Source organism: Crotalus tigris, unplaced genomic scaffold (genome assembly GCF_016545835.1).
Source record: "Crotalus tigris isolate CLP2741 ecotype Arizona unplaced genomic scaffold, ASM1654583v1 scf7180000017546.9332058, whole genome shotgun sequence".
Classification (NCBI taxonomy): Eukaryota; Metazoa; Chordata; class Lepidosauria; order Squamata; family Viperidae; genus Crotalus; species Crotalus tigris.
This window is the reverse complement of record NW_024096465.1, coordinates 1,756,143-1,781,806: the sequence shown is the minus strand read 5'-3', so window position 1 is coordinate 1,781,806 and position 25,664 is coordinate 1,756,143. Positions and strand designations below refer to the sequence as shown.

The window sequence follows — 25,664 nt, the reverse complement described above, 5'->3', positions numbered from 1 at the left end:
TTTTTTCTGATCTAGTGTTGGAACAAATCAGAGTTACCAGGAGAGCCATGTTTTCAACTTTAGCAAGCACTATATTAATGGAATAACTGGAGTACTTTATTATCCTGCACATCGGTAAGATTGAGTAAATTAAATATTTTAATGAAGTAGCCAGGGGCTTGATAACATTTAGTTGTCATCCCCCACTCCTTCTGAAATGTTTGATTGCAGTGAGGTAATTAATAAAAGCAGTCACTGGCACTTAGCAAACATTAGTAATAACGTTTCATTTGGTTTTGGAAAGGTAATAGATGGTCTTTGTTGCTATATTAATCCTAAACTCTCTGAGATCTTCTGGAACTATTGCACCAGTGCAAGAGGATTTACATAAAAGTTAGTGTATGTCAGGCATGAGTAACGTGGTGGCCAAGTAGTAAAGATGCTTGCCTCCCACTCGGAAGGTTGAGAGTTCAATCCTAAGTAGCAGCAGATATTTCTCTCCTAGAGTGCAAAGAAAAAAATATCTGCTGTGAACTCCACGTGGCATTGGGAAGGGCATCCAGCCAGTAAATGCTCGGCATCATTCAGCCCCTCTGACTCTACCCCAAATTAAGGAATTAGATAGTCGTAAAAAGGGACTCTTTTTAGTGTATGGCAGGCATGCACAATTGTCAGCTTGCAAGGTAGTCATGACAAGAAGCACACCCAGAAGTACAGCTCTAACTTTTTATAATATTTTAAGCTTACATTAATAGATCTTGCCGTTCTCCCCCTTCACCTTTACAGTTTAAGAAACTAGGAAAGGTCCCTTCTGAGATGTTTGCCATTCCCCTATTTGTTGTGAAGGCTAAACTGCAATTTGTCTGACCATTGTCTAGTCCAGGGGTTTCAAACTGCTGGCCCACAGGCTGGATGCATCATAGCGAAACCGTGCCTACCCCATTGCCGGCAGTGGCAAAAAAAGTCGTGATACATCGTGACACGTCACATGAGGTTGCGAGTTTGACACCTCTGGTCTAGTCTGTAGCTTTTCTTCTTGTCTCCCAAGGTCATTGCCACATACTATTACAACAATTTCCAATGGGTGAGGGGGCTATGGCAAATTTTGCACAATAAGCGGTCTGGGATAAAGCAACAGAACATTATGAAGCCTATACAGGTAGTCCTCTACTTACATCGGTTCATATAGTGACTGTTGAAAGGTACAACAGTACTGAAAAAAGTGACATACGACCGTTTCTCACACTTACCATTGTAGCATCCCTATGGTCAAAATTTGTATGCTTGGCAACTGGTTCATATTTATGAGCATTACCATGTGCAGGAGTCACGAGATCAGCTTTTGTGAACTTCTGATAAGCAAAGTCAGTGGGAAAACCAGATTCAATTAATTGTGCCACTAACTTAACAACTGCAATGATTCACTTAACAGCTGTGGCAAGAAAGGTCGTAAAATGGGGCAAAACTCATTTAACAAATATTTCACGTAGCAACATGGGGCTCAATTGTGGACGTATGTCGAGGACTACCTGTATACCTTTGATAAACAAGTTCTGTGTGTATGCATTTATTTGCCTGCTGCTGTAGCCAGATAGTGAAGAAAATCCCTCTAATGAAATAAAATTTGTTTGACCCAACTTGATCTTTCAATAAATATATGGTTCTGTTTCATATTGCATATATCCCTTATGGGTCTCTGATGAGTAGTTTGTTGAATCTAATAATTGAAAATAAAGCAGAATCATGTGGAAGTAAGTTTCCAAATTAATTTTTGCTATGGATGATGACCTATTTTTTAGTCCAGAACATTTTTTTTCCTCTAGAAATATTACCAGCCAATATTTTAACTCTCTTACCAAACCATTGAAAAATAATGTTGATTATTGGGAAGATTGTTGGCAAAAACCCACATATTGCATCCCATTTGCAATTTTATCCATAAAACAACAACATTGTGGCCTCATTACCAGCTTTACCACATTACCACATGTGGACTGTGGGGGCTGCAGGTCAGCTACACCTGCTCTAATGAGTTCTGCGATTTGCGTTATTTAAAACTGGAGTGCAAATGATATTTCTTGTTTCTTGTTTCTCTTGTTGTGAATACTTTTGAACTTTGCTGAAAATATTTATTTCTGGGTTCTTTTATCACTTTCCCTAGAGCAAGGATAGGCAAACTCGACTCTTTTATGACTCATGGACTTCAACTCCCAGAATTCCTGAGTCAGCATAGCCTACCCTGCCCTAGAGAATATGGTCTTGAGTTGTCATTGTTCTTCAAAATGTTACACATTTTTGAAAGGAACATGTTTACAAGTTTTAAAAGTTAGCCATCTGCTTTGTATTGCTGATTACAGGTAGCCCACGAATTACAACAGTTGATTTAGTGACCATTTGATGGCACTGGAAAAAGTGACCTTTTTTTCACACCGTTGCAGCAGCCCCAGGATCACGTGATCAAAATGCAGACGCTTGGCAACTGGCTCATATTTATGACCGTTGCAGTGTCTCCGTCTCACATGATCATCTTTTTCAACCTTCTGACAAGCAAGGTCTGGGGAAGACAGATTAGCTTAACAACTGCAGTGATTCATTTAACAACTGTTGCAACAAAGGTTGTAAAATGGGGCAAAAGTCATTGAATTTAGCAACAGAAATGTTGGGCTCATTTGGGGTTGTAAGTCGAGGACTCTCTCCATTGTCCTTTCATCTCTGACATACTCTTAACCAAATTGCCTCGTTGTAATTTTTTTTTACATCCCAGTTACCAATCTACAGTTTTCCTTAAGTTCACATTCAGATTGAGGTATTCGAGCTGAAATAATCTGAGTTTGTTTTCTGAAGGACTTTTTATGACTAATGTCAGGAGTCTCTCTGCCCCTAAAATTTTAGACTCTCGCTATAATTTTATTCTCCAAGTTCAGTAACAATTCTCCAATAAATTGTTACTCGTTTGATTTTATTCATGGGCTTAGTTTTTATTTTAAGATGTCATTGTCCAGTAATTTTAGGGCTGTGCAAAATATTCAGGAACAGTGCTTCATGAAGCACAAGCGACTGCACTCCTCAATGTTTTAAAAGTTAGACCTTGCCTAATGACTGCCTGTTTAAAGTTAATGATGGTGCTGAAGAAGTAACTTTATGGCTGGTTCTTGCATTTCCAACCTTAGCAGTGTTCCCACAGTCATCCCCATTTGCATGCTTCATAATTGTCTTCTGATAAGCAGGGTCAATGGAGAAGTGGGCAGTAAAATCACAATTCACAGTGACGTGTTATCTCACTTAATGACCCTCAGTGACTCATTTAACAACCAAGTGGGAAGCCACACTGTTGATCATGGTTATGTGATATTTCATTTAGCAATTACATTGCTTAACGATTTAAGTTTTCGGCCCCAATTATGATCGCTAAGTAAGGAGTACATGGAGAGAGGTTTTTCCGTGGATCAGAGGGGGTGCGGTTTTGTGTGCTGCCTGCATCCTGCAGAGGGGGCTTTGCTTGTTTGTGTGGACCAGTTGCTGGCGTGCTGCGGCCCAGTACTGGTCTACGGACTGGGGGTTGGAGACCCCTGCTCTGGAAGGTTGAAAACAGTTTCTTTGAAGGCCATCTCTGACTGTCTGAACATGCATAGCTGGCATTTTCAGAGCAGTATCCATGCATACAACTGGGGAAAACCTTTGAGGTAGTCAAATCAAATCTGTTCACCTTGTTGCTTAAGATGGACTGCTTCTCTTACACCAGCATGTTTTGCAAGATATTCTTTGGAATGCTTTGCACAACTCTATTTCTACCCCTTAATCCTCCTCCTCCTCCTCCATCATCCTCCATCATCATCATCATCATTTTTATTCTGCCTTTTATATATTTTTGGTCAACTCACAGTGGCAAACATACCTAATCCTCCTGCCTCCTATTTTCCCCATAACAACAACCCTGTGAGGTGAGATGGGCAGAGAGAGTGACTGGCCCAAAGTCACCCAGTCAGCTTTCATGCCTAAAACAAGACTAGCACTCATCATCTGGTTTCTAACCCAGCATCTTTATCACTACGCAAAACTGGCTCTCTTCAGTATAACTTATTGTGTATCTTGCATAAATGTTCCTGATTATTACTTCAGTGCATGGTTTATATCATTTCCCAGGGTATAATGGCTAATTTCCTTGCTTCTCATAAGGGAGAACTATTGTATTTGTTACATTGCCCATTTTCTCCCCCTTGCTCCCTGATAACTCTGAACTCATTTTCAATGTAATTCAAATATTTCTGTGGTTGATCTCCTTCCCGTGAGCTTTCTTTCAATTACAATTGTGTGCCTGTAGGAGCTCAGATCATTTCCGAATTGGTGAGCAGAGAAATACGATGCCATCTCTCTTAAATTGTTGCTTCTGTTTTGCATTTTGTCAGCTCTGTGAAGAATTGTTTAAAATTTTAAACTTGTGCTGCAGTGCTTTTTTTAGCTAATAAAATGTCTTGGGTATAATATGAATGGTTACATAAATTGATACAGTAAAGAAAACATTAATTATTTTTAAAATAAAATCATGGTTACCCGAATTGCCCAAAAAAAATAAAATAAATTGCCAGGAAATCTAAAAGCAGAATTGAATAAAATCTCTTGCCTGTTGGAAAATTAATAAAGAATTTAAATAGACAATTCTTTTTTGCAAGGATGAATTTATTTATTTTTATTACTCCGTACTTGATAACTAGCCAATGAAATAAATTACAGTTATAAGCATTATTCATGACAAAATGTGCTTGTCTGTTCATCTACCACTAGGTGGTAATATTTTACTATTTGCAAAAAACCAAAAGTGTAAAACATTTTTTCATTCTTTTATTTGGGTAAATGATGCCATATCTCCTCACTACATATTTTTAATTTACAATGAGTTCTAAAAAAATTGAAACACATAATTACTTAGGAAATTAGCTTGCTAGATTAATTACTTTACAATCTCATACACTTAGTGGCAAATAGAGCTGAATTCAGGGAGATTTAGTTCTTGATTTTCTTTTTCTCTTTCTAAGTAATAGTTTTAAATAGGAATTGGGATTTGGGATTTGTTATGCCCAGGTGGCAGAATGATATAAATAATGGTTTTAAAGGCTGAAATCAGTAATTATTAAATTATGACAGCTGAAAATACTTTTTGCCATGGCGCAAATTTAAGGAACTGGAGGATGCCAAACTAAATTGTCTGTCATCTTTTTGTGATAGAGTCTTGATTATTGGTGGCTATGAAGTGGATGATGATGGAGCTGGAATGTCTAAAGCAAGTAGTTGTGGTTTGTCAGTATGGAGAGTTCTTTCTGGATCACCCTATTATAAGCAGGTTACTAGTTACGAAGACGATGTTGGGATCGTAAGTATAAATAAAGTGTATTGGACTATTTACATTTATTTTCTGTCATTGATATCCCATCACAAGCACTGGAGTAAAATCCCCAAAATTCATTAATAGGCAGATCCTACATTTGACATTACAATAAGCCATAATAAATGTGTAGTGTTCCCTGTAGAACCGACACTTCACTTTGTTAAGTAATTATTCAGAGGTTATGACTATATAATATTCATATCCCTAAATTTTAGGTAGACTTTGCTATAGTTGGGTACTCAGATGGAGAAGACGTGATCATCATCATCTAAGTATATTTACACTGATTATTAAATTTTAGAGAAAGTATGGGGAGCATTTTTAGTCATGATCTACATTTAAGCTCTTTTTCTATTGAAGTATTAAGTCCAGCAAACATCAAATACAACTCTTTTCAATACTGGGGCATTTGGGAGGTTTATTTTATAAAAAGACAAAATCATACTGTCCAAATTTATCAATTTATCAAGTCAAGATCCAAGATCATTATGTAATGTGGAATTGGATATGCAAATTCAAGCACTGGGTAGTGTTGAATTTCCCACCATGCCACCAAATTCATTTTTCTATCAGTCACTGCCAACTCAGATCCCATTAAGTTCTGCTGTCTTCTGTATTATAGAATGATTTATTATTGAACTATGTAAGAATCTTCATCAAATCTTTGGGGAAAATACCCTAGCTTTGGGATGCTTGTAATTGTTAACAGATTTTAAAATAATAAAATTGGGTGTTTTGGGAGGAAAACAGCTCTTACTTTGCAGACTTGTTACAAGGGTTACAAGTTAAGGAGAATTCTGTTTATTGGCTTTACAAAAGTAACTAAAGGATTAAATCTGGTTACATTAAAGTGTTAAATGTGTTAAATATGCCATCATGATATATATTGGAAATAGCCATCTGAAACCCGCTATTAATATACCGTTAATATTAAGTGTCTTGTTTCTTCAGATGTTTTTGATTTTACATCCGTCAGGGCCAGCCATTATATTTAACAGGAAGATTGTGGGAATGGTAGACCTAAACATCTTCAGAGCATCAGGTTTCCTATATATATATTGTAAAAACAGCATAGTAAGAAGTCAATCCATATTCTTTTCTAATTATTGACTGAGTTTAAAATATTTTTAAGGTTACAGTATGAGTGCTTGGAATCCCTACTGCTGTAATTTATGTTTTTAAGGAAGTTTCCGAAGTCTACATATGTATTTTATGTATATTTTATTTCAGTTTCATTCCTTTTGCTCTTAGCGTCTGACAGAAAGAAAGTGAATTTAATACAAGTTTGTTTTTAACAGGTGAAAAAAAGTTCATTGTTTAAGATCTTTCATCTTTCATTTAACAACAGACAAGGAAGGGAAAAGGTAATGGAGAATATACAAGAATTGTTGATTATTAAGATTCCTGTGCTTTTAAGGAAGGTACAGGTAGTCCTCAACATATGACCACAATTGACCCAAAATTTCTGCTGCTAAGCAAGACAGTTGTTAACTGAACATTGCCCCATTTTATGACCTTTCTTGGCACAGTTGTTAAGCAAATCACTGTACTAGTTAATAATGCAGTTGTAAAGTGAATCTGGCTTCTCCATTGACTTTGCTTGTCAGGTGATCACATGATCCCAGGACTCTGCAACCATCCTAAATGCAAGTCAGTTGCCAAGTGTCTGAATTTTGATCATGTGACTATGGGGATGCTGCATTGGTCACAAATGTGAAAAATGGTCATAAGTCACTTTCTTCAGTGTCGTTGTAATTTTGAATGGTCACCAAATGAACTGTTTTAAATTGAGGATTACCTGTAGATTGTTGGATATACTTTTCGTTCTGATTGCCATCTGGCTGTTCAAAAACAATATAATGGTGATAAAAGTGACTTAAATAATTACAGCTGAAATTAATCATTTTGGGGGTCCTTGAGTGTAAGGAAAACTCTAAATACTGTTTCAAATTTGTGTAGATTTAATGGAAACTATTCATCATCCTGCAGCTTATGAATGTGAATCATATCCAGCTTCAGGGTTGAATGTTTGGATCTGATGAGAGTTATACACAAGACGTCATAAGAATAATGGCCTTTAATGGTAGTTTTAATTGGAAATTTTCAGATTTTGCTTGGGCTTTCTGTAGAAGTATGGTACACTGAACTCAGCATTTCTTGCTTCCTAGTAGACACTCGTAGGAGTATGTTGCTATTGACACATAGTCATGAACAACCATTTCAGATTTTATACTCTGGAATCTCTCGAATGAGAAATATATCTACTTTGGAAGTGGCAGAAAATGTGAATTGTGAGGTTAATGTTTCTCCTAATTTTCTTCTTTCTGTTTTCATCCTTCACTGAAATGACGGTGATAGGATGGTGTCTTCAAAATGAGACTTTCTCCAGACAACACTCGTCTAGCAGTTATACATTTCTCTGGAAGACTGACTATATGGAGCATTCCTTCTCTGAAACAACTAAGAGAATGGGAACAAAGTGACCAGGTAGGTGGCCATACCTGTGACATGTGTGGGGTTTCTTCTGGGGAGAAGGGAGGTTTGGTGTGGGAAGGGGATAGGTAGAATGAAATGACCTTTTAAAGTTACTTTATAGGTTCCGTATTGAACAAAAAAGGTCATTAGAACTGATCTCTATACAGAAACATAGATTTAGTAAACTAATTGGGCTTGGCTACTTTAACTATGAGTCCCTTTGAATTTGGTTGGATTTGCTTACACTATAGGAGAAATAGATGACCTAGTATTCTTCCAGATCATCCGAAAGGTGCTTTTTCCACGAGGCAACTGGACTTTCTTTTTTCTCTTTGAAGACATTTCACTTCTCATCCAAGAAGCTTCTTCAGCTCTGATTGGATAGTGGGGAATGGAAAGATATATATTCCTTGCAGTCAGCTGGTCATTTGCATTCTTTTAGAGAGTTGTTGATGCTTATCTGTGTTGTTGAGGTTTATTTGTGTCATCAGAGTCACCTGAGTAGTGCAAATGGGTGTGGAGCCTTCTTGGAACTACTGAAAGGACTGTGTTGTAGACTGGAGATAGATGATGTTATATCCTTCCCCCTCTGTTGAGAGAGGGCTTTTCAGTTTTGACATAGATGGCCACTTTGAGCCTTCTTTCAAATTGGCGGTCCTCTCTGTCCAAAATGTGGACTTTACTGTCTTTGAAAGAGTGGCCTTTGTCTTTTAAATGCAGATGGACTGCCGAATTTGGTCCTGATGGGTTTGTTCTATGTATTCTTCCAGATACCTTGGGCTTCCATTTTATTAGACTTTAGGGACCTAATCACTGGTTGGGAATTATATAAGTTTTGACCCTAAACATCTGGAAGAATCAGATTTTCTGATTGCACTAAATAGGTTGATTAATGAAATAATTATTTTAGTAGAATGACTCCAGTACAGTTTGAGGAAGAAGTATCTTTATGCATTTACCTGCAGCACTTAAAAAGTTTTGTTTCCTATCTGCATATTATAATTTCCAGAGATTAATAATAATAATAAAAAAATGGCCAAACTCATCATCTACCTATCCAGATTTGCTTAAGTCTCATTTATGTAGTAATAACAAAGTTAATATATAGAAAATTGAATTCTAATCTGGAAAGATGCTATAGAGGCATAAACCTTCTTTCTTTTTTCAGTATGGAAGAAATTGAGATGCTTAAAACATAGGTGAAATAATATCTAACCCGTAAAGCATTTTCACATTTCAAAAAATAAGCTTTGTTTTGTTTTATTTTAGGCAAAATCAGCTATCTAGTTCATTTATCTAGATAGTCCTTGTTTAGCAATGGTAATTGGGTCCACAGTTACTCCATTGCTAAGTGACGCAGTCATAAAGGATGATGTCATGTGATCACATTGACTTACAACAGCAGTTTTGGGATTTCTAGTTGCCGTTGTTAAGGGAAACCACATTGTTACAGATAGTCTTCAACTTATGACCACAATTGAGCCCAAAATTTCTGTGGCTAAGTGAAACATTTGTTAAGTGAGTTTTGCCCCATTTTACTATCTTTCTCGACACAGTTGTTAAGTGAATCACTGCAGTTGTTAAGCCAGTAACATGGTTGTTAAGTGAATTGGGTTTCCCCATAGACTTCGTTTGTCAGAATGCTGCAAAAGGCAATGACATGACCCCGGGGACACTGCAACCGTCATAAATATGAGTTAGTTGCCAAACATCTGAATTTCGATCACATGACCATGGGGATGCCTCAACATTTGTAACAATGAAAAATGGTCATAGGTCACTTTTTCAGTGCCATTGTAACTTTGAACGGTCACTAAATGAACTGTTGTAAGTCGAGGGCTACTTGTATTAAATGTGATGTCATGTGATCACCCTATGTGACCACCCGCCAGCTTCCCCATTGACTTTGCTTGTCAGAAGCTGGCAATGAAGGTTGCTAATGGTGATCACGTGACTGTGGGACATTGTAGCAATTGCAATTATGAGCCAATTACCAAATTATGATCACCTGACAGCAGGGACACTTTGAAAGTATGAGAATCAGTCATAAGTCTCCTTGTTCAGTGCCATTGTAACTTTGAATGTTTGCTGAACGAGTGGTCGTTAAGTGAGGACTAAAATTATACTTGTTCATTTATTTATTGACGATAAAGAAATCATTTACCTGAATAAACAGTAAATAAATAAATGAACAAACATAATGTTTTTGACTCATTTGTTAATTGGGTTCTCTTTATCTAGTTTCAAGACTTTGTCGAGAACAGATTGCATTTTATGTCATATTTATACAGGAATACTGAATATTCAAAAGGGGTCACAAATTTTTAAGTACTAATGTACAAGGAAAGAACAAATAGAAGTTGGTTTTCCTCATCATGTAGTTGGATGCTATGGTTATTCTGTTCTGGATTCCCAGTGTCTGTCATTGCCTATAAATTTGCATGTTCTCTCCAGTATTTAAAAGGAGACTTATACTATTATTTCAGAAGTCATAGGCTTTTGGAGTTACCCTATTCTAGCCTAACAAAAACATCTATGAAGGGATAATGTATCCATACAATTCTGCAGATTTAGCACTGCAGTCATTTGGCAGTTTCTGAGCTTAATGCCCTGTTTGAAGGGATAATAGACTACATTTTTTATAGAATGAAATCTTAATATTTGCAAATCCTTATTTGCAGCCCCAGTGCTGAAGCAAAGACATGGCATGTTGCAGACCATTGCAGAATAAAGAAAATAAGTTTTAAGTAAACCAGGTCTAGATAATTGTTTGAAATGTATGCAGACTTGGGAAAAGAGAAGGAAGAAATTAGGGCTATCAGTCAGCTTAATCTATTCAAAACTGATGCTTTCAACATCCTATTTTTAATGAACATGAAGAACAATATAGTCTGCCTGTCTTGTCTAAAGATGAAGAAATAAAGAATAAGTTTGAGTGTTGAACAGTGAAATAGTCAAAACAGAAATAGACAGGTGAATAGTGGTCTGATAGTAATGTTGTTGTAAAATAATGTGCCTAGGAGAACATTTATTTATATGAAAACAGAATAAACAATTTTAGATGATGATAATGATGATGTTATCTTGTCTTATTTTAATCAACTCAAGGCAACGAATATACTAAAATTTCTCATTTTTAATTAGAATCAAATATATTGGCCACATATAAAAGTCAAAATAGTTTAGAGTATTTATTCCCCACCCCCTCAATAATTAGAAAATGAAGTTTCCTTAATAAAGAAATTAACCTGTAAGTGTTAGTTTCACTCCAACTAAAATCTGTTTAATTTTTTTTCAACTGTGGTACACTAGAATCCTTTGAAGAATGCATAATCACTAGCCACAGTTCAGGCATGATATAGCTAAACCTCTTCATAAATTGAGAAGTGCCAAATTTACAGAATATAATTTAATGGCACTTTAATCTCCTTGACCCTTAACTTCATACCAAGAATTTGTTCACCAGAATAATATCTAATCAGTAAGATGGACATGTCCATATAATTATATATAAATTATATTTCCTTCAAACGGGTTATATCTCCAGCACAGAGGAAATAATAGCCAACCTTATAAAAATATTATTTAAAGGGGCCAATAAACCTGAAAAAATTATTGTTTTTTGCTGAATTGACCAATTTTTTAAAAATATGTCTTTAAAACCTGAAAGTTCTTATACCTTTTTCCTTTTTATATATATTCTTCTTGTTTGGGTAAAAATTATCATAGCTCCACAGCAGTCTTGCCAGAGGACCCCGGGAATATAGCATCTATAGTTATATTATTAAACCAAATCAATCTTCCAAGTTCAAATATTATTTATGAAGATCAGCTATACAAGCTAGAAAAAGATGTAGCCACTTTAAGGTGTTCAAAGATGTTCTTCATGCTTGCACATACAAGTTATGAACCACATTATGCCTTGGAATCCACATCTAGTTCTTATCCACCTCTAATGCAGAGTACACACATTGTGTCATGGTTCCGACAGATGAAACTCAAAAGAACTTTGTTTACCTTAAAGAATCTTTATTTTGAGTAGCATAACATCAGCAGTGCATAATCAAGCCAAAAACTGAATCCCCCTCCCCTGAGCACATAGTATCAAAGCACAATTCCTTCCTTCAATTAACAATCATAAATCACATTCCCAAATTAGCTTGAAGGGGGCCCTCCTCTCCAGTTCTCCAGCCCGCCAATTCTTTATCAGCTCTGATTACAATAACCTTGTTTCTCACACTAGGTCTAGTGTTGTTATGTCTAGCTGAACTTTCGTTCATATCCCCCCTCCCAGCATCATCTAACTCTAAAAGCAAAAGGTAAAAGATAGCTACATTTCCCTTTGTTGTCAATGCAAAAACATCCGATGTTAGCAGCGCTGACACATTGATTCTTACCAGCAATTCAAAAGTTTCATTTGCACTGCTTGATCAGCAAGACTTCCCAGGCCTCATCCAATTTATGACCCCCAACTAATCTCTGTAGCATTTGTGTAAGAGCCACCCTCTTTTCTACCTTAAATAACTGTGCTCTCGCTGATGACTGTTCCAGTGCATGCTCTCCAACCACATTTTAATATTGAGACTGGAGCATTTATTGGGACAGGGAGAACAATACCTTTTTGGGGGGAGGGGTTAACAAAGGGAAAATATAAGACTCAGCTTTGGTCGTCATCTTGCCAAAGAAAACAAGATAATGGAAAATGAACCAACCTTTGATGAATCCCATCAGTCAGTGGGATTCAAGTGTCTTCAACTAACCATGATTAAAGTTAAGCCTGGGTTTAATATAATTTTTGAATGTGTCTACAATAGAGGCTTTTCCCATCTTATCCAGTCATGTATTGCTTTGAGGTTCTTTCATTTCGTTCATGTAACAGTGGTACGGTAGAATTTATCGAAATATTTACTTTTCTTTCTTCCCCCTAAGAATTACATTAGTACAAGGAAATACTCTCGAAAGAGAGAGATACCCTGAAATACGTAATTAGAAAGAAAACTTTTATTCTTCTCCTTTTAGCCAGGATATGATGAAATCAAACTGGAGTGGAAACTGTCTCTGGAAAAGCGGAAGAAAATTAAAGGTTGGTATTCAAATCTTAATATTGTGTTTGACAGAGTGGGATTTTCTTAAACCGATGCCTTTAATGAGTCTATTTACAGAATATAAACTGTGGCATAATATGTTGTTTTCTACAGTAATTTAAATGATACATGTTACGATTACTTTCTACCTGCATACTTTTGAGCTCTGTAATAGCTGTAATGTATTACCAGATTCAGGGAGGGCATGTCTCTGAGCACACTTGCTGGGGATCCCCAGTAGGAAAAATCTGTTTCTTCATGTGTGTTCTGTGAACTCACAGGCACAGCACTGCATAAATAAGGATGCTGAAGTACAGGGGTAGTCAACCTTGGCTCTTTTATGACTCATGGACTTCAACTCCCAGAGTTCCTGAGCCAGCTGGCTCAGGAATTTTGGGAGTTGAAGTCCACGAGTCATAAAAGAGCCAAGGTTGACTACCTCTGCTGAAGTAGATCAACTTTTTCATCTGATTCAGAATGGATCTTCTTACATTCTTTTCCATTTTGATATTCCCTTCTTTCTATATTTGCTCCCAAATAAGCATATTTTAAACCACAGGAATGGCTGCAGATAATTCACTGCCAATATTTGCCATTAAATTGTGCTTTTGATGGTTTTCAAATTGTTTTGGTTGCAGTGTTAGGGTTGAAGCAAGTGGATGTGGGTAAAAATGGTGCAGGATTACTGCAGTCCTTTTTTAAGAGATCTCTGGGATTCGGGTCCAGCTGTAATAAGTCATCCTTACTTCTATTGTGTGTGCCTGAATTAAAATATACATTGTCTTAAATATTACAGCTAAGCAAAAGAAAATTAGGCAATTTTCCTAAATATTTTAAAAGGAACAGTGTGAAGTAATGTAATTGTGAATTTTCATAAATGTCCAGAAAAGAGCATGGATGATATTATCTCATATTATTTCAGCTTGTCGATGGTAATTACAGTTTCCGCTGATTCCATTTACCATTTATATAAAAAAAATGTTACTCATTGTTACTCTGAGGGACAGCATGACCTACGTTTCTGAACATTTTTAAAAATTCTATTCTGCTTTGTATGAATAGATGTTCCCTACTACTTAGCTTCATTCTTTTAAAAAGATTCTTTAACATTTACTATTTCAGAAAATGTATACTGTATAGTCACCCATGTTAAATACATAACTTCGGATAGCTTGCAAGACATGAAAAAATAATTAAAAATGCAATGACCTCATCCAGTAGTTTTATGTAGATATTCAATAGAAGTGGGGAGAGATTTGAGCCCTGAGGTACCTCTTATAAGAGGGCCCCAGGACTTGACCTCCCCCCCTCCCCCCCCCCCCGCTCCACCAATGCCAATTGAAATCGTCCCTGGAGAAAGGAGGAGAACCACTGAAACACAGTTTCCTTTCTTCCTGCCCTGATGCCTATTGATGGTTTTGAAGATTGCTGAGAGATCTAGGAGGACAAAGACAGATGCATCACTATTGTCTTGTAGAGAGCATCCACAAGCATAACTAATGCTATACCTGGCTTGAATCTGAACTAGAAAAGGCCCAGATATAATCAGCTTCCTCAAACGCCTTTTTAGCTTCATACATAGCTTCTAGCACCTTCTTTACAACCTTCCCTAAAAGGGGAAAGGTGGAACCTGACTGAAAATTGTCCAGTATTGTTGGACTGGAGAATATTCTTTATTTAAGGAAGCTACTTATGGAAATTTTCTTATTTAGGGAAAGTGCATTTAATGCAAGGCTTAATTTAAATACCTCATTAAAATGAGGAGAAGTTGGTCTCTGTGCTTTGTTGATATTTGGCTATTAAAATGATGCTCTGTTTTATTAAGTAAATGAATTGCTTAATTAAGCAATTAAGTAATTGTTCTGTTTAAATCCTTGAAAAGTTAAAATTTCTTTTTCTCTCTCTGTCTTCTTTCACCCTCTAGACAAAGAATCTTTTTATCCATTGATAGATATAAACTGGTGGGGGAAGAATTCTGTCATTTTGGCTCGCTGTTCAGGTGCTCTGACAGTGTCATCAGTGAAGAACTTGAAAAACCTGTTGGGGAAATCCTGTGAATGGTTTGAAAGCTCTCCTCAGGTCACATCGGCTCATGATGGAGGATTTCTATGTTTGGAGGTAGGAAGAATTTGCAAAACCGAAGGAGGTTGTTGATTGTACATATATGACATATCACCTTGCAAAAATCTTCTTATGCCTTTTAAAATGAAATTTAAAAATATTTCCTTTATTAGAATAAAACAGAATGTATTTGTTTCCCTGTCATAAAGATCCTAGAGTTTCTTCTGCACGTAGGGAGTCTGTGATGTGCATACTCCCTTGCTCTCTCATGCCCACCAGCAGAAGGTTAAAATGTTCTCTTCCCGTGCCTTAAGATGTAGTTAATGTTAGCTGCTGTTCTTTTGAGATAAGCCAGTGTTATAATTTTGCATTGTTATCATTGGAGATGAAAGTAAAAGCTTTAAATCTTCGTGTGTGCTTGCAGGATGAAATGATAGCATACAGTTTTGAGGTTTGATCTGAGAGGTTTTCATTACAATATTCATTTTGTATTTTGGTAATACCTTAATTAGATCAATTAATAAATAACAGTAACATGCAGGCTTTTAAGTGTTGTAGAATGCTTCATCAAGCATAGAGGGAAAAGGTAAAGCAACTAGAAAAGAAAATGATATTAAAGGGATGAAATTTGCATCCTTCAGATGCACTTCATTGCAGATCTCAAATTAGGAATTGTTAGGTGCTCTGATGAATACTCCTAGAATAATTGGAATGAAGTAACAATTATTTCCATTTTTGAATATCTATTGGTCAAAGCATTTTCTATTTTAGTTGAAACACATTCTATGTTTGGTAGAAAGCAGGTATGAAAAGAGTCTAGCTTTTACGTGCCAAGGTTGGATGTAATTTTAGAAGTTGTGTTAAATGTAAATAAAAGTCAAAGAAAGCCAGATTTGGAAGTTTAATAGCAATAGCAATTACACTTAGACTTATATACCACTTCACAGTGCTTTATAGCCCTCTCTAAGTGGTGTACAGAGTCAGCATATTGCCCCCAACAATCTGGGTCCTCATTTTATGGACCTCGGAAGGATGGAAGCCTAAGTCAACCCTGAACTGGTGAGACTCGAACTGCCAAACTGGCAGCCAGGAGTGAGTAGAAGTAGCCTGCAGTACTGCATTCTAACCAATACACCACCAGGGCAAGGTAGTAGATAGATAGTACCAAATAAATCTGGGACTTTGGTTTCTGGGGCTAAATCTTCTCCAGCTCCTAAGTAAGGTAGCTAATTTGGTTTTGGTTGAATTGTTTTACCTGTTTGTGAACACAATGGACTAATCTTCAAATGTCATGGATCATTTGGCACTTTTTAGAGAGAAAATGAAGACTAAAACTCAGGTAAAGGAAGGAAATCATCTCTGTAATACTCAAGAATGTACAGAAATGCAGTCATGCTCATTTTTAATAGGGAGGTTAAATCCAAAGTCAACAGTAATTACTGTCCTTATTAACCATGAATATTTTAAGACTTATTTTTTAATGAGTACCTTCCATTTAAAAAAAAACCCCTGACATATCTTGCAAGCTGCGGCCATAAAATTACAATGTTTTCTTCAAATAATCATAAGGAAATGTACTTGCACACAAAGATACTAATAATAAGCACCCATCTAATGAGATATTTATCATAATTACAACTTTATGATAAAACTTGTCTAAGTAGGTGGTAAATAGAACTGTTAAACTCTTTATGTTCATTCTTGTGGTAGTCTCTCTACTAGAGTTCCCTTTTGATTAAATGTCATCATTTTATGCTGCCTATATTCAATAGTCTTATCGATAACCCTGGTAAATCTTCTTTGGAGTTTTTCACTTGTCTTTGTGCAAGATCCTCATGGCTGTTTGTATGAATTTTGGGGCCTGGTTTTTTAGAGATGGATATGGTACCTGTATTAGTCCAAATCTGCTTTCATTTACTTCAGCTTTAGATTTAACCAGGTGTTGGCTAATTATTTTTAGTGCTCTCCATATGTGTGTATATACATGCACATCTGTGTGTATTTACAGTGCAGTGCTGGGTAGTTCTAATTACTTTACTTTTTTATTTCTCTAGAAGTAAAGTAGTTAATAGCCATGATCACAGGTAGAACCATATAGCTTTGCATTTCAAAATAATTTTTAATATTCAGTAGGCACAATTGCTAATGCAATAGTATGCTGCATAGTGACAAAGTAGAATAGAAAGAATAGAATAGAATAGAATAGAATAGAATAGAATCTTTATCCTCCCTTTAAATCTCCACTAATCAGCATACATTCAAATAAAATTTTGTAGCATTCAGCTGTCAAAAAATACCATTAGGCATATATCTGCGTACACACACACATATGACACAGAGAAACATCACATCTAGTTCGAATGTGTACATATACATGGCAAAAAAAAAAAAGAATCCTGCGAATTTACAAGATGGAGGGCATAACAAAGCTGTTACAGAATCTAGTAGTCCTGCTAGAAATACTTTGAAACCTCCTCCCAGAGGGGAGCAACAGAAACAGATTGTGAAGTGGGTGTGTGGGGGGTCTCTAACGATGCTAAGCACAAAGCACTTATAAGCTGAATAACGGGAAGCGAGCTTCTTATAATCTCAGCTGTCCTTACCACTCTCTGTATGGACCTTCTATCTGAGGCTCTGCTACCACCAAACCAAAGAGTGATGGTTTGTTAAAACGCTCTCAATCGGGCCTCTGTAAAAAGTGGTCAGGACAGAAGGAGAAAGATGTGCTCTTTTCATCCAACTCAGGAAATGCAGACACTGGTTTGCACGCTTCACTAAAGATAATGTATCAAGAGACCAAGTCAGATTGTTAGTTATCTGCACTCCCAGGTACTTAATACAATTGACCACCTCCACAGCTGCAGCCTTAACACAAAGTGGAGAATGACTATGCCGGCTCTTTCTAAAATCAACAATGATCTCCTTTGTTTTATTAACATTCAAAACCAGGTTATTTTTATTGCACCAGTCCATCAAAACCTTCATCTCCAGTTTAATATCAACATTTAATTTGTTAGAAAAAAAATCATGCAGAATTCAAATGCTAATCCAATGGGATGTACCATATCTTTACAGGGTGAAAGTGATGCTAATGTCCCACCCAGCGTAATAACCTGGGTGCTTGAGAGGGAAATCATTTTCCACTGATCTTTTGTTTGCTTGCTTCTCTTTGCTTCCAGCAGCTTTGTGGTAACTTATTGCCTCTTTGGGTGCTGAAGCCTGACAGACTTAAAAGTGTGATACATTGTGCTGTTTAGTAAGAATGGCTTTCTTTGCAGTGTGAGGTGAAGTTTGCTCCAAAGAGATTGCGCTCAGAGAACAGGCCTGGTGATGAAGACGAAGGAGAAGACGACTCGGATTCAGATGATGAATTGTCTGCAAAGGCCCGCTATTTTGGTTACCTTAAGCAAGGACTTTATTTTGTAACCGAAATGGAACGTTTTGCTCCTCCAAGGAAGCGTCCTCGCACAATTATAAAGAATTACCGACTTGTGAATCTGAGATCCACAACCCCTGAGGAATTATACCAAAGGAAGGTAAGCACTTCTCCAAGTAAGAGTGATTTTAAAAAAAATATATCCTTAAAATAGTGTAGGACCTGAAATTATTTGTATGTTTTAGATGGTTACCGTATATTCCGGCGTATAAGACGACTTTTGAGAGCGATGAAACAGCCTCCGAACTCGGGGGTCGTCTTATACGCCGAGTCGTCTTATACGCCGGAAATAAGGTAGTTTCTGGCGTATAAGACGACTTTCTAGGCATGCGACTCGGCATCAATGATCTTATACGCCGGAAATAACGTTATTTCCGGCGTATAAGACAATCGATGCCGAGTCGCATGCCTAGAAAGTCGTCTTATACGCCGGAAATAACGTAGTTTCCGGCGTATAAGACAATCGATGCCAAGTCGCATGCCTAGAAAGTCGTCTTATATGCGACTCGGCATCGATCATCTTGCGACTTGGCGTGATCGTCTTGCGACCCGGCGTCGAACTCGGGGGTCGTCTTATACGCCGGGTCGCCCTATACGCCGGAATATACGGTAAGTTTTGAGTTTATTTGTTTACTTATATCCTGCCTTTGTTATTTTTACAAATAACTCAAGGTGGCCAACATATCCAAACACACCTTTCTCCTCCTATTTCCCCCACAACCCTTTGAGGTGAGTTGGGCTCAGAGAATGTGATTGGCCCAAGGTCACCCGATTGACTTTCATGCCCAAGGCTGGACTAGAACTCACAATTTCCTGGTTTCTAGCCTGATGCAATTTACCAGTCACTATTTTCATTAGATTTTGTTAGGCTAATTTTGTTAGATTTGCATTCTAGGTAATGTGTTAGGATAGGAACCGTGGAGAAGTCTATTCATTTGTTTTCACATTCCACAAAAAAAGTGGTGGCTGTTTGGTTTTCTTATGAGAAGACGGGTGGAAGTGGGCTTTTTCCATAATTTTTTCCACTTAATAAATGCTTAATGCCTTTCCTCAGCACAAAATGTCTGCCATGAGGAGATTTCATTTCCTTGCTTAGCATTTAAAATTTGCAGTACCTGAGGAAAAATTCTCACTCTGGTGGCATAGCGGTTGCCATGTGATTGGTGTATAAAATTGAATGTCGGGTACCTAGCATTATGTACTGTTTGCAAATTCCTTCTGTTGATTGCGTTAACTGAATTACAAACTTACACCGTTAGTGTAAGACTGCTAGGCGTTCAGCACGAATAGAAAAGTTCTCCGGTTGTCCACTTTCACACTACACATTGACCAATTGCTTTTGGCTAAGAACTATCTCAGAGAGGATTATATGTGATTAGTACATATGTTTACTGAGTCTCGGAATAAAAATAAGTGTTAAATGTTAAAATAATAAAATGTTTTGCATCAGAGAAGCTGACTCTTGCAATGGAGCCCAGGTGAACTGCTTTGATTTCTATATGTTTGTTTTTTTTAGATTGATAATGAAGAATATGGGGAAGCTTTGTCCCTAGCTCAGACATATGAACTTGATTCTGACCTTGTTTATCAGAGGCAATGGAGGAAATCTGCTGTTAGTGTGGCTTCTATTCAAGATTATTTGGTAGGTTTTATTATGGAAAAACAGTATGTATATCGATCTTTCCAGATGCTGTATCTACATAGAGCAGGGGTAGGCAACCTTGGCTCTTTTATGACTCGTGGACTTCACCTCCCAGAATTCCTGAGCCAGCCATGCTCAGGAATTCTGGGAGTTGAAGTCCACGACTCATAAAAGAGGCAAGGTTGCCTACCCCTGACATAGAACTTTGCAAATAAATTTAATAAGCATGTAAATAAGTTACGGGTAGTCCTCAATTTACAACAGTTCATTTAGTGACTGTTGACAGTTACAACAGCACTGGAAAAAAGTAATTTATGACCGTTTTTCACTCTTACCACTGTTGCAGCATCCCCATGGCAGGTGATCATAATTCAGACAGTTGGCAACTGACTCATATTTATGATGGTTGCACATGATCTCCTTTTCTGATCTTCTCACAAGCAAAGTCAATGGGGAAAGCCTGCTTCACTTAACAGCACTTGTTACTAACAACTGCAATGATTCACTTAACAACAGTGGCAAGAAAGGTCGTAAAATGAGACAAAATTCAATTAACAAATGTCTTGTTTAACAACAGAAATTTTGGATTGTGGTTATAAGTTGAGGACTAACAGTAAGTAGGGTTACCTCCCTTTTCACTCTTATTGTATACTCCAAAAGCTATTCCTAAGGATTAAAGAGATTTTCTGCAGTGCTATAAGGAGGAGTTATATTGAAAAATTAAATGTGTTTAACCGAGCTTTCTTGCACAAACAGAAAGGCCTTTGTGCTTGATGAAGATATATTTTGATCACAATCTTTGGCAATATATTAGAGATTGTTATTTTTTTTTTTGGCCAAGCAGATCAATATTCTCTGTCATGTGTCCTGAGTCTATCTGGATCAGTTAATGAAGAATCCTAAAGCCTGCTTATGGATTGAATGTAGCCTACTGGCTTTGATTTCCAATTCATGTGCTAGATGGGAATAGTATTTTGTGCAACATTTATGATAAAGTGCTTTTCCATGCTGAAAAGGTATAAGATTCTTGCCTGAAATATTGAAGAGAATATTTGTTGGAGAGGCTGCACAAGATGATATAGTCCTAGATGGATACATGGATTAACTTGATATAGTGAAGCATTCAAAACTTCACTTCCTTACTTTATTATCAGAATGTTCTAAAAAAAAAAGTTAATGTAGTTTTTTTCCCTGTTATTTTTTTGTGGGGCAGAGCAAAATTAAGAAGCGTTCTTGGGTACTTCATGAATGCCTGGAAAGAGTTCCTGAAAATGTGGATGCTGCTAAAGAATTGCTGCAGTATGGTTTAAAGGGGACAGACTTGGAGGCTCTTATAGCTACAGGGAGAAGAGAAGACGGTGGCAGGTTTGTTAGAATGGTTTATTGATTCCACTGTCTTCTTTTGCGGTCTATATTAAGAGAATTTCATAGCCCAGTGGTGACGAACCTATGGCACGCGTGCCACAGAACCCTCTCTGTGGGCATGCGCGCTATGCCCCAGAGATGACAACCATCCCTCTTCAAGCATCCGCCTGCTAACTCGCTGAGGTCCCACATGGCCGGATGCATCCTAGCAGGGCTGGTTTCCCTCCCCCCTGTCCTATCCCTCCTGGCCTCACATGCTCTCCTTTTCCCGGGCATGACCCACTGCATTGCCTCCTCAGCTGTCGGCTGGCCGTCGAGCTCAGAGGTGGCTTCTCTGAACTGCTGGCAGCGGGCTGCAGAGCCCTAAAGTGTACCGGTCAAGGGGCACTGTCAGCCCCCATGTGCTCGCTGGCCTCTGTGTACAGGGGCCAATGGTGTCAGGAAGCAGCCACCCTGGCCCCTGCATCGCCTTGCCCTGCGACAATGGCATCCCTCACCCTACCTCGCCTCCCCTCACCCTGCAGGACGAGCCTCCTGCCCACTGTCCCACCCACCAGAGACCCCCTGGATCTCCCCCAACCCTGTCTGGCCTCCACAGGAGTCCCTGCCCATGAGCAACATCGAGGTGACCACGCCCACCTTGGCCATACCCACCATAGCTACGCACACCCAGTGGGCCACGCCCACCTGGCGCTTGGTGATAAATAAGTGGGTTTCGGGTTGCAGTTTGGGCACTTGCTCTCTAAAAGGTTTGCCATCACTGTCATAGCCCATGCTTAAAAAATAATTTGTGATGGATGCGTAACCTCTGGTTCCTTTTGAATACCACAGTCTTAACAGAAAAATTGAATGCATGAACCTGGCTCCTTGCAAAACAATTTTCAAAAGAATAAAATTTAATTGGAAGATGAATTAGACCCATGCAAGAAAACTTTTTTTTTTTAAATATATTTTATTGATTTTTAGCATAGACCTTAATATTTGGTAAACAGCGTGTTGTCTGGGTTAGTATTTTAAAAACAATCAATAATAATTAATTTCTATAATTCTATAGTCCACGTAATAGCTTTACTTAATTTTCTCTTCTTCCAATAATATTCTCTTTTGCCAACCTTAAATTAATACAGTTCTCATTTCAATAAATGGCAATTGAATATAGAAAACTTTTATTCACAATAGCAATAATGCCCTTGGAATCTTTCATGCCTGCAATCCTCTTTCCTAGTATCTTGGTATAAGTTTGACTCTGTTCTGCTAAGTAGGAAGCAGGCACTCAAATGTACTCGTGACTTTAGAGAAGCTATTTATTTATTTATTTATTTATTTATTTATTTATGCATATCCCACCTTAAACCCTGGCTGTGCCAGCTAGCATGGGTTCCTGAAGAAGCAGCTGTTGGCTGGAGGTGGCAGGTTAATTTTTGTAATCTTGTAATCTTAGTCCGTGTTTATACTTATAATCGTGAAATATTTGTTTTATCTTCATGTAAGCCACTCAGAGTTGCCTGAATCATGAGGTGAGTGGCAAATAAATTAAATTATTTTTACAAATAAGGTGGTGAACATATCCAACACACCTTCCTCCTTTTTTTTTTTCCCACAACAACAAACCTGTGAAGTGGTTGGGCTGAAAGAAAGTGACCAGTCCAAAGTCACCCAGCTGACTTTCATGGATAAGACGAAACTTGAACTCAGGATCTCCCATTTTCTAGCCTGGTGCCTTAACTACTATATCAAACTTCATGAGTGCACTGTTTTCTGTTTGAAAGTGCCAAAAATATGATGCCTTTTCCACTTGTAGTCCCTGGACTATAAGTCAGTCCTCAAATTCCACTAGGGACAGTTTTATTCATCAAGTGATCTAAAAATGGTGTAAATAAAACACATTATGTTCAGCTGCAAATGACAGTCCTGTCACTTCAGCTCCAATTGTTCTGTTAAACATTTGTTGACAACATTTTCACAAAATGCAAAGTAAAGTTTTTAGCCAGTCTATTAGTTGTTTTTCAAAGAACCATATTGCTGTCTGCAGTTTTTATAAGCACTTCTTTTAAGTTTGATTTTACATCTAAGTATATCTGGACATTTTAAAAACATAGCCTTAGTAAGTGATACACACCCAACTCTACTTTATTGAAATAAAAAAGTACAAATAGCAATATTTTTTTAATAAAGTTTTCACTGATATTTTATTGTAACAGCATAAAGCCATTATATTGAAATATTTATGTTGTTTCATTTAATAGATAACAGCAAAAGGTTTCATCTGCTGAAAAGGGCAAAAACACTTCAATTTTTTTTAAAAAAAATATATTGTAATCTAAAAGTTCAAAAGCTGTAAATTGAACAAAAATCTGCCTATTGATTAAATAATCATTTTTTTTATTCTTTCATTATTGTTATTCCCCCAGATTTATCTTACCAGGTGACGTAGACATTGATGAACTACTTTATGAAGAATTTTTAACACCAGAGGAAGAAGCAGAGTATAGAAAGGAGCAGGAAGCCATAAAGCGTCAAGAACTTCTAAAATCAGTAAACTTCTCAAAGTAAATGAATTTACTAAGTTCAGTCTCTTCTTGCTTTTTGTAATGTTCAATGCATGCTTATGAAGAGTTAAATACATTCTGATTCCAATGGGAGTAATAAATAATGTATATGACCAAACAGTATTCTTTGAATAGTCCAATTTATTGAATTTCCTATTGAGGCTTCAAATGTGGAAACAGTTACACAACTCAAACACCTAATCGTTTTTAGTTGCCTAATGCACAATTGATTGCTTTAAAATAGCCTTTCTCTACTGGAGATTCTCAAGTTGTGTTATACTTCAACTGCCTGAGTTCTTATCCAGCATGTGAATGGTTCCTCTAGAGCAGTGGTTCTCAACCTGTGGGTTGGGACCCCATTTGGGGTCGAACGACCATTTCATGGGGGTCGCCAAACAACACAGTCCGCCATTTTTTCCCCCTTTTCCTTAGCTGTGCTACTCCCTTTTATTCTATTGGCTTTTGCAAGCCAATAGAATAGACTCTCTTGAATAGAGTCTACTTCTATTGGCTTTCAAAAGCCACTAGGAATTGTCCAGGCTGTCTCTGCCCTGCTGAGCCTGCCAAAAGTCCCATTCTGCAAACGGTGCTGCACCAGTTGAGTAGTCCTCGACTTACGACCGGTTGGGGGTCGCGGCATTAAAAAGGTTGAGAACCATGTCAAACTCACCATGTCACGTGACGTGTCTTGACGCATTGTGACTTTTTCCCCCTTGCCAGAGCTGGGGTGGGTGCGGCTTCTGCATGACGCATCCGGCCCGTGGGCCGACAGTTTGACACCCCTGCTCTAGAGTATTCATTCAGATGAGATCTGAGTGTATATAATGCTTACCTACCTGCAATGTAGGTAAATTTCTTCAAAAGAAAAAAAAATATTTAGATGCAAATCCTAAATTATGCATGGCATTTTGGATAAGGGCCATCACTATGTAATATAAGACATTTAGTGGGATTCCAGCTGTATCATTTGGCACATCCAGGTGATCAAATAATGTAGCTAGAAATATTTAAAACTAGATTGAAATTACTTTTTAAAAGATATATTTCTTGCTTAAAACTGGATGTCAATATGTATGATTTTATTTGGTTTATTTTTTTTCTTACCAGTCTTTGAAAACATACAAAACTCTCTCCACCATTTATTAATAAACAGATTAACTCTGGAACAGAAAGAATTATGTCGCTGCAGATTGAAACTGCTAGCCTTTTTGGATCGACTTGCAACATATGAGGTACATCAAATTTAAACTGTGGGTTGTATTGGTTGACCTGCACCTCATTATATAGGTAGTCCTCAATTACAACAGTTCATTTAGTGACCATTCAAAATTACAGTGGTACTGAAAAAAGTGACTTATGACTGTTTTACACCCTTATGACCATTGCAGCATCCCCGTGGTCACATCATCAAAATTTAGACGTTTGGCAATTGACTCGTATTTTTGACAGCTGCAGTGTTTATTTATTTATTTATTTATTTATTTATTTATTTATTTATTTATTTATTTATGAGACTTATATACGGCTTTAAGTGTAAGCACTCTCTAAGCGGTGTAGACCAGTAAGCAATGTATATATATTTTACATTGCCCCCAACAATCTGGGTCCTCATTTTACCTACTCTGGAAGGATGGAAGGCTGAGTCAACCTTGAGCCGGTAAGATTTGAACCGCTGACCTGCTGAACACAG

General features: G+C 37.3%; 1 protein-coding gene across 3 annotated transcripts in view; it reads left to right on the top strand.

Moving 5' to 3' along the window:
• NBAS (NBAS subunit of NRZ tethering complex) overlaps positions 1–25,664 on the top strand; it is a 149,327-nt gene that overhangs the window by 13,788 nt on the left and 109,875 nt on the right. For all 3 annotated transcript variants that reach the window (XM_039334803.1, XM_039334812.1, XM_039334799.1), the window contains exons 9-19: positions 16–114; positions 5,203–5,347; positions 6,661–6,726; positions 7,721–7,849; positions 12,857–12,920; positions 14,846–15,039; positions 18,261–18,518; positions 19,935–20,060; positions 21,274–21,425; positions 23,837–23,974; positions 25,128–25,206. In XM_039334803.1, coding sequence (XP_039190737.1) covers positions 16–114; positions 5,203–5,347; positions 6,661–6,726; positions 7,721–7,849; positions 12,857–12,920; positions 14,846–15,039; positions 18,261–18,518; positions 19,935–20,060; positions 21,274–21,425; positions 23,837–23,974; positions 25,128–25,206 — 1,450 coding nt within the window. The remainder of the gene's footprint in view (positions 1–15; positions 115–5,202; positions 5,348–6,660; positions 6,727–7,720; positions 7,850–12,856; positions 12,921–14,845; positions 15,040–18,260; positions 18,519–19,934; positions 20,061–21,273; positions 21,426–23,836; positions 23,975–25,127; positions 25,207–25,664) is intronic.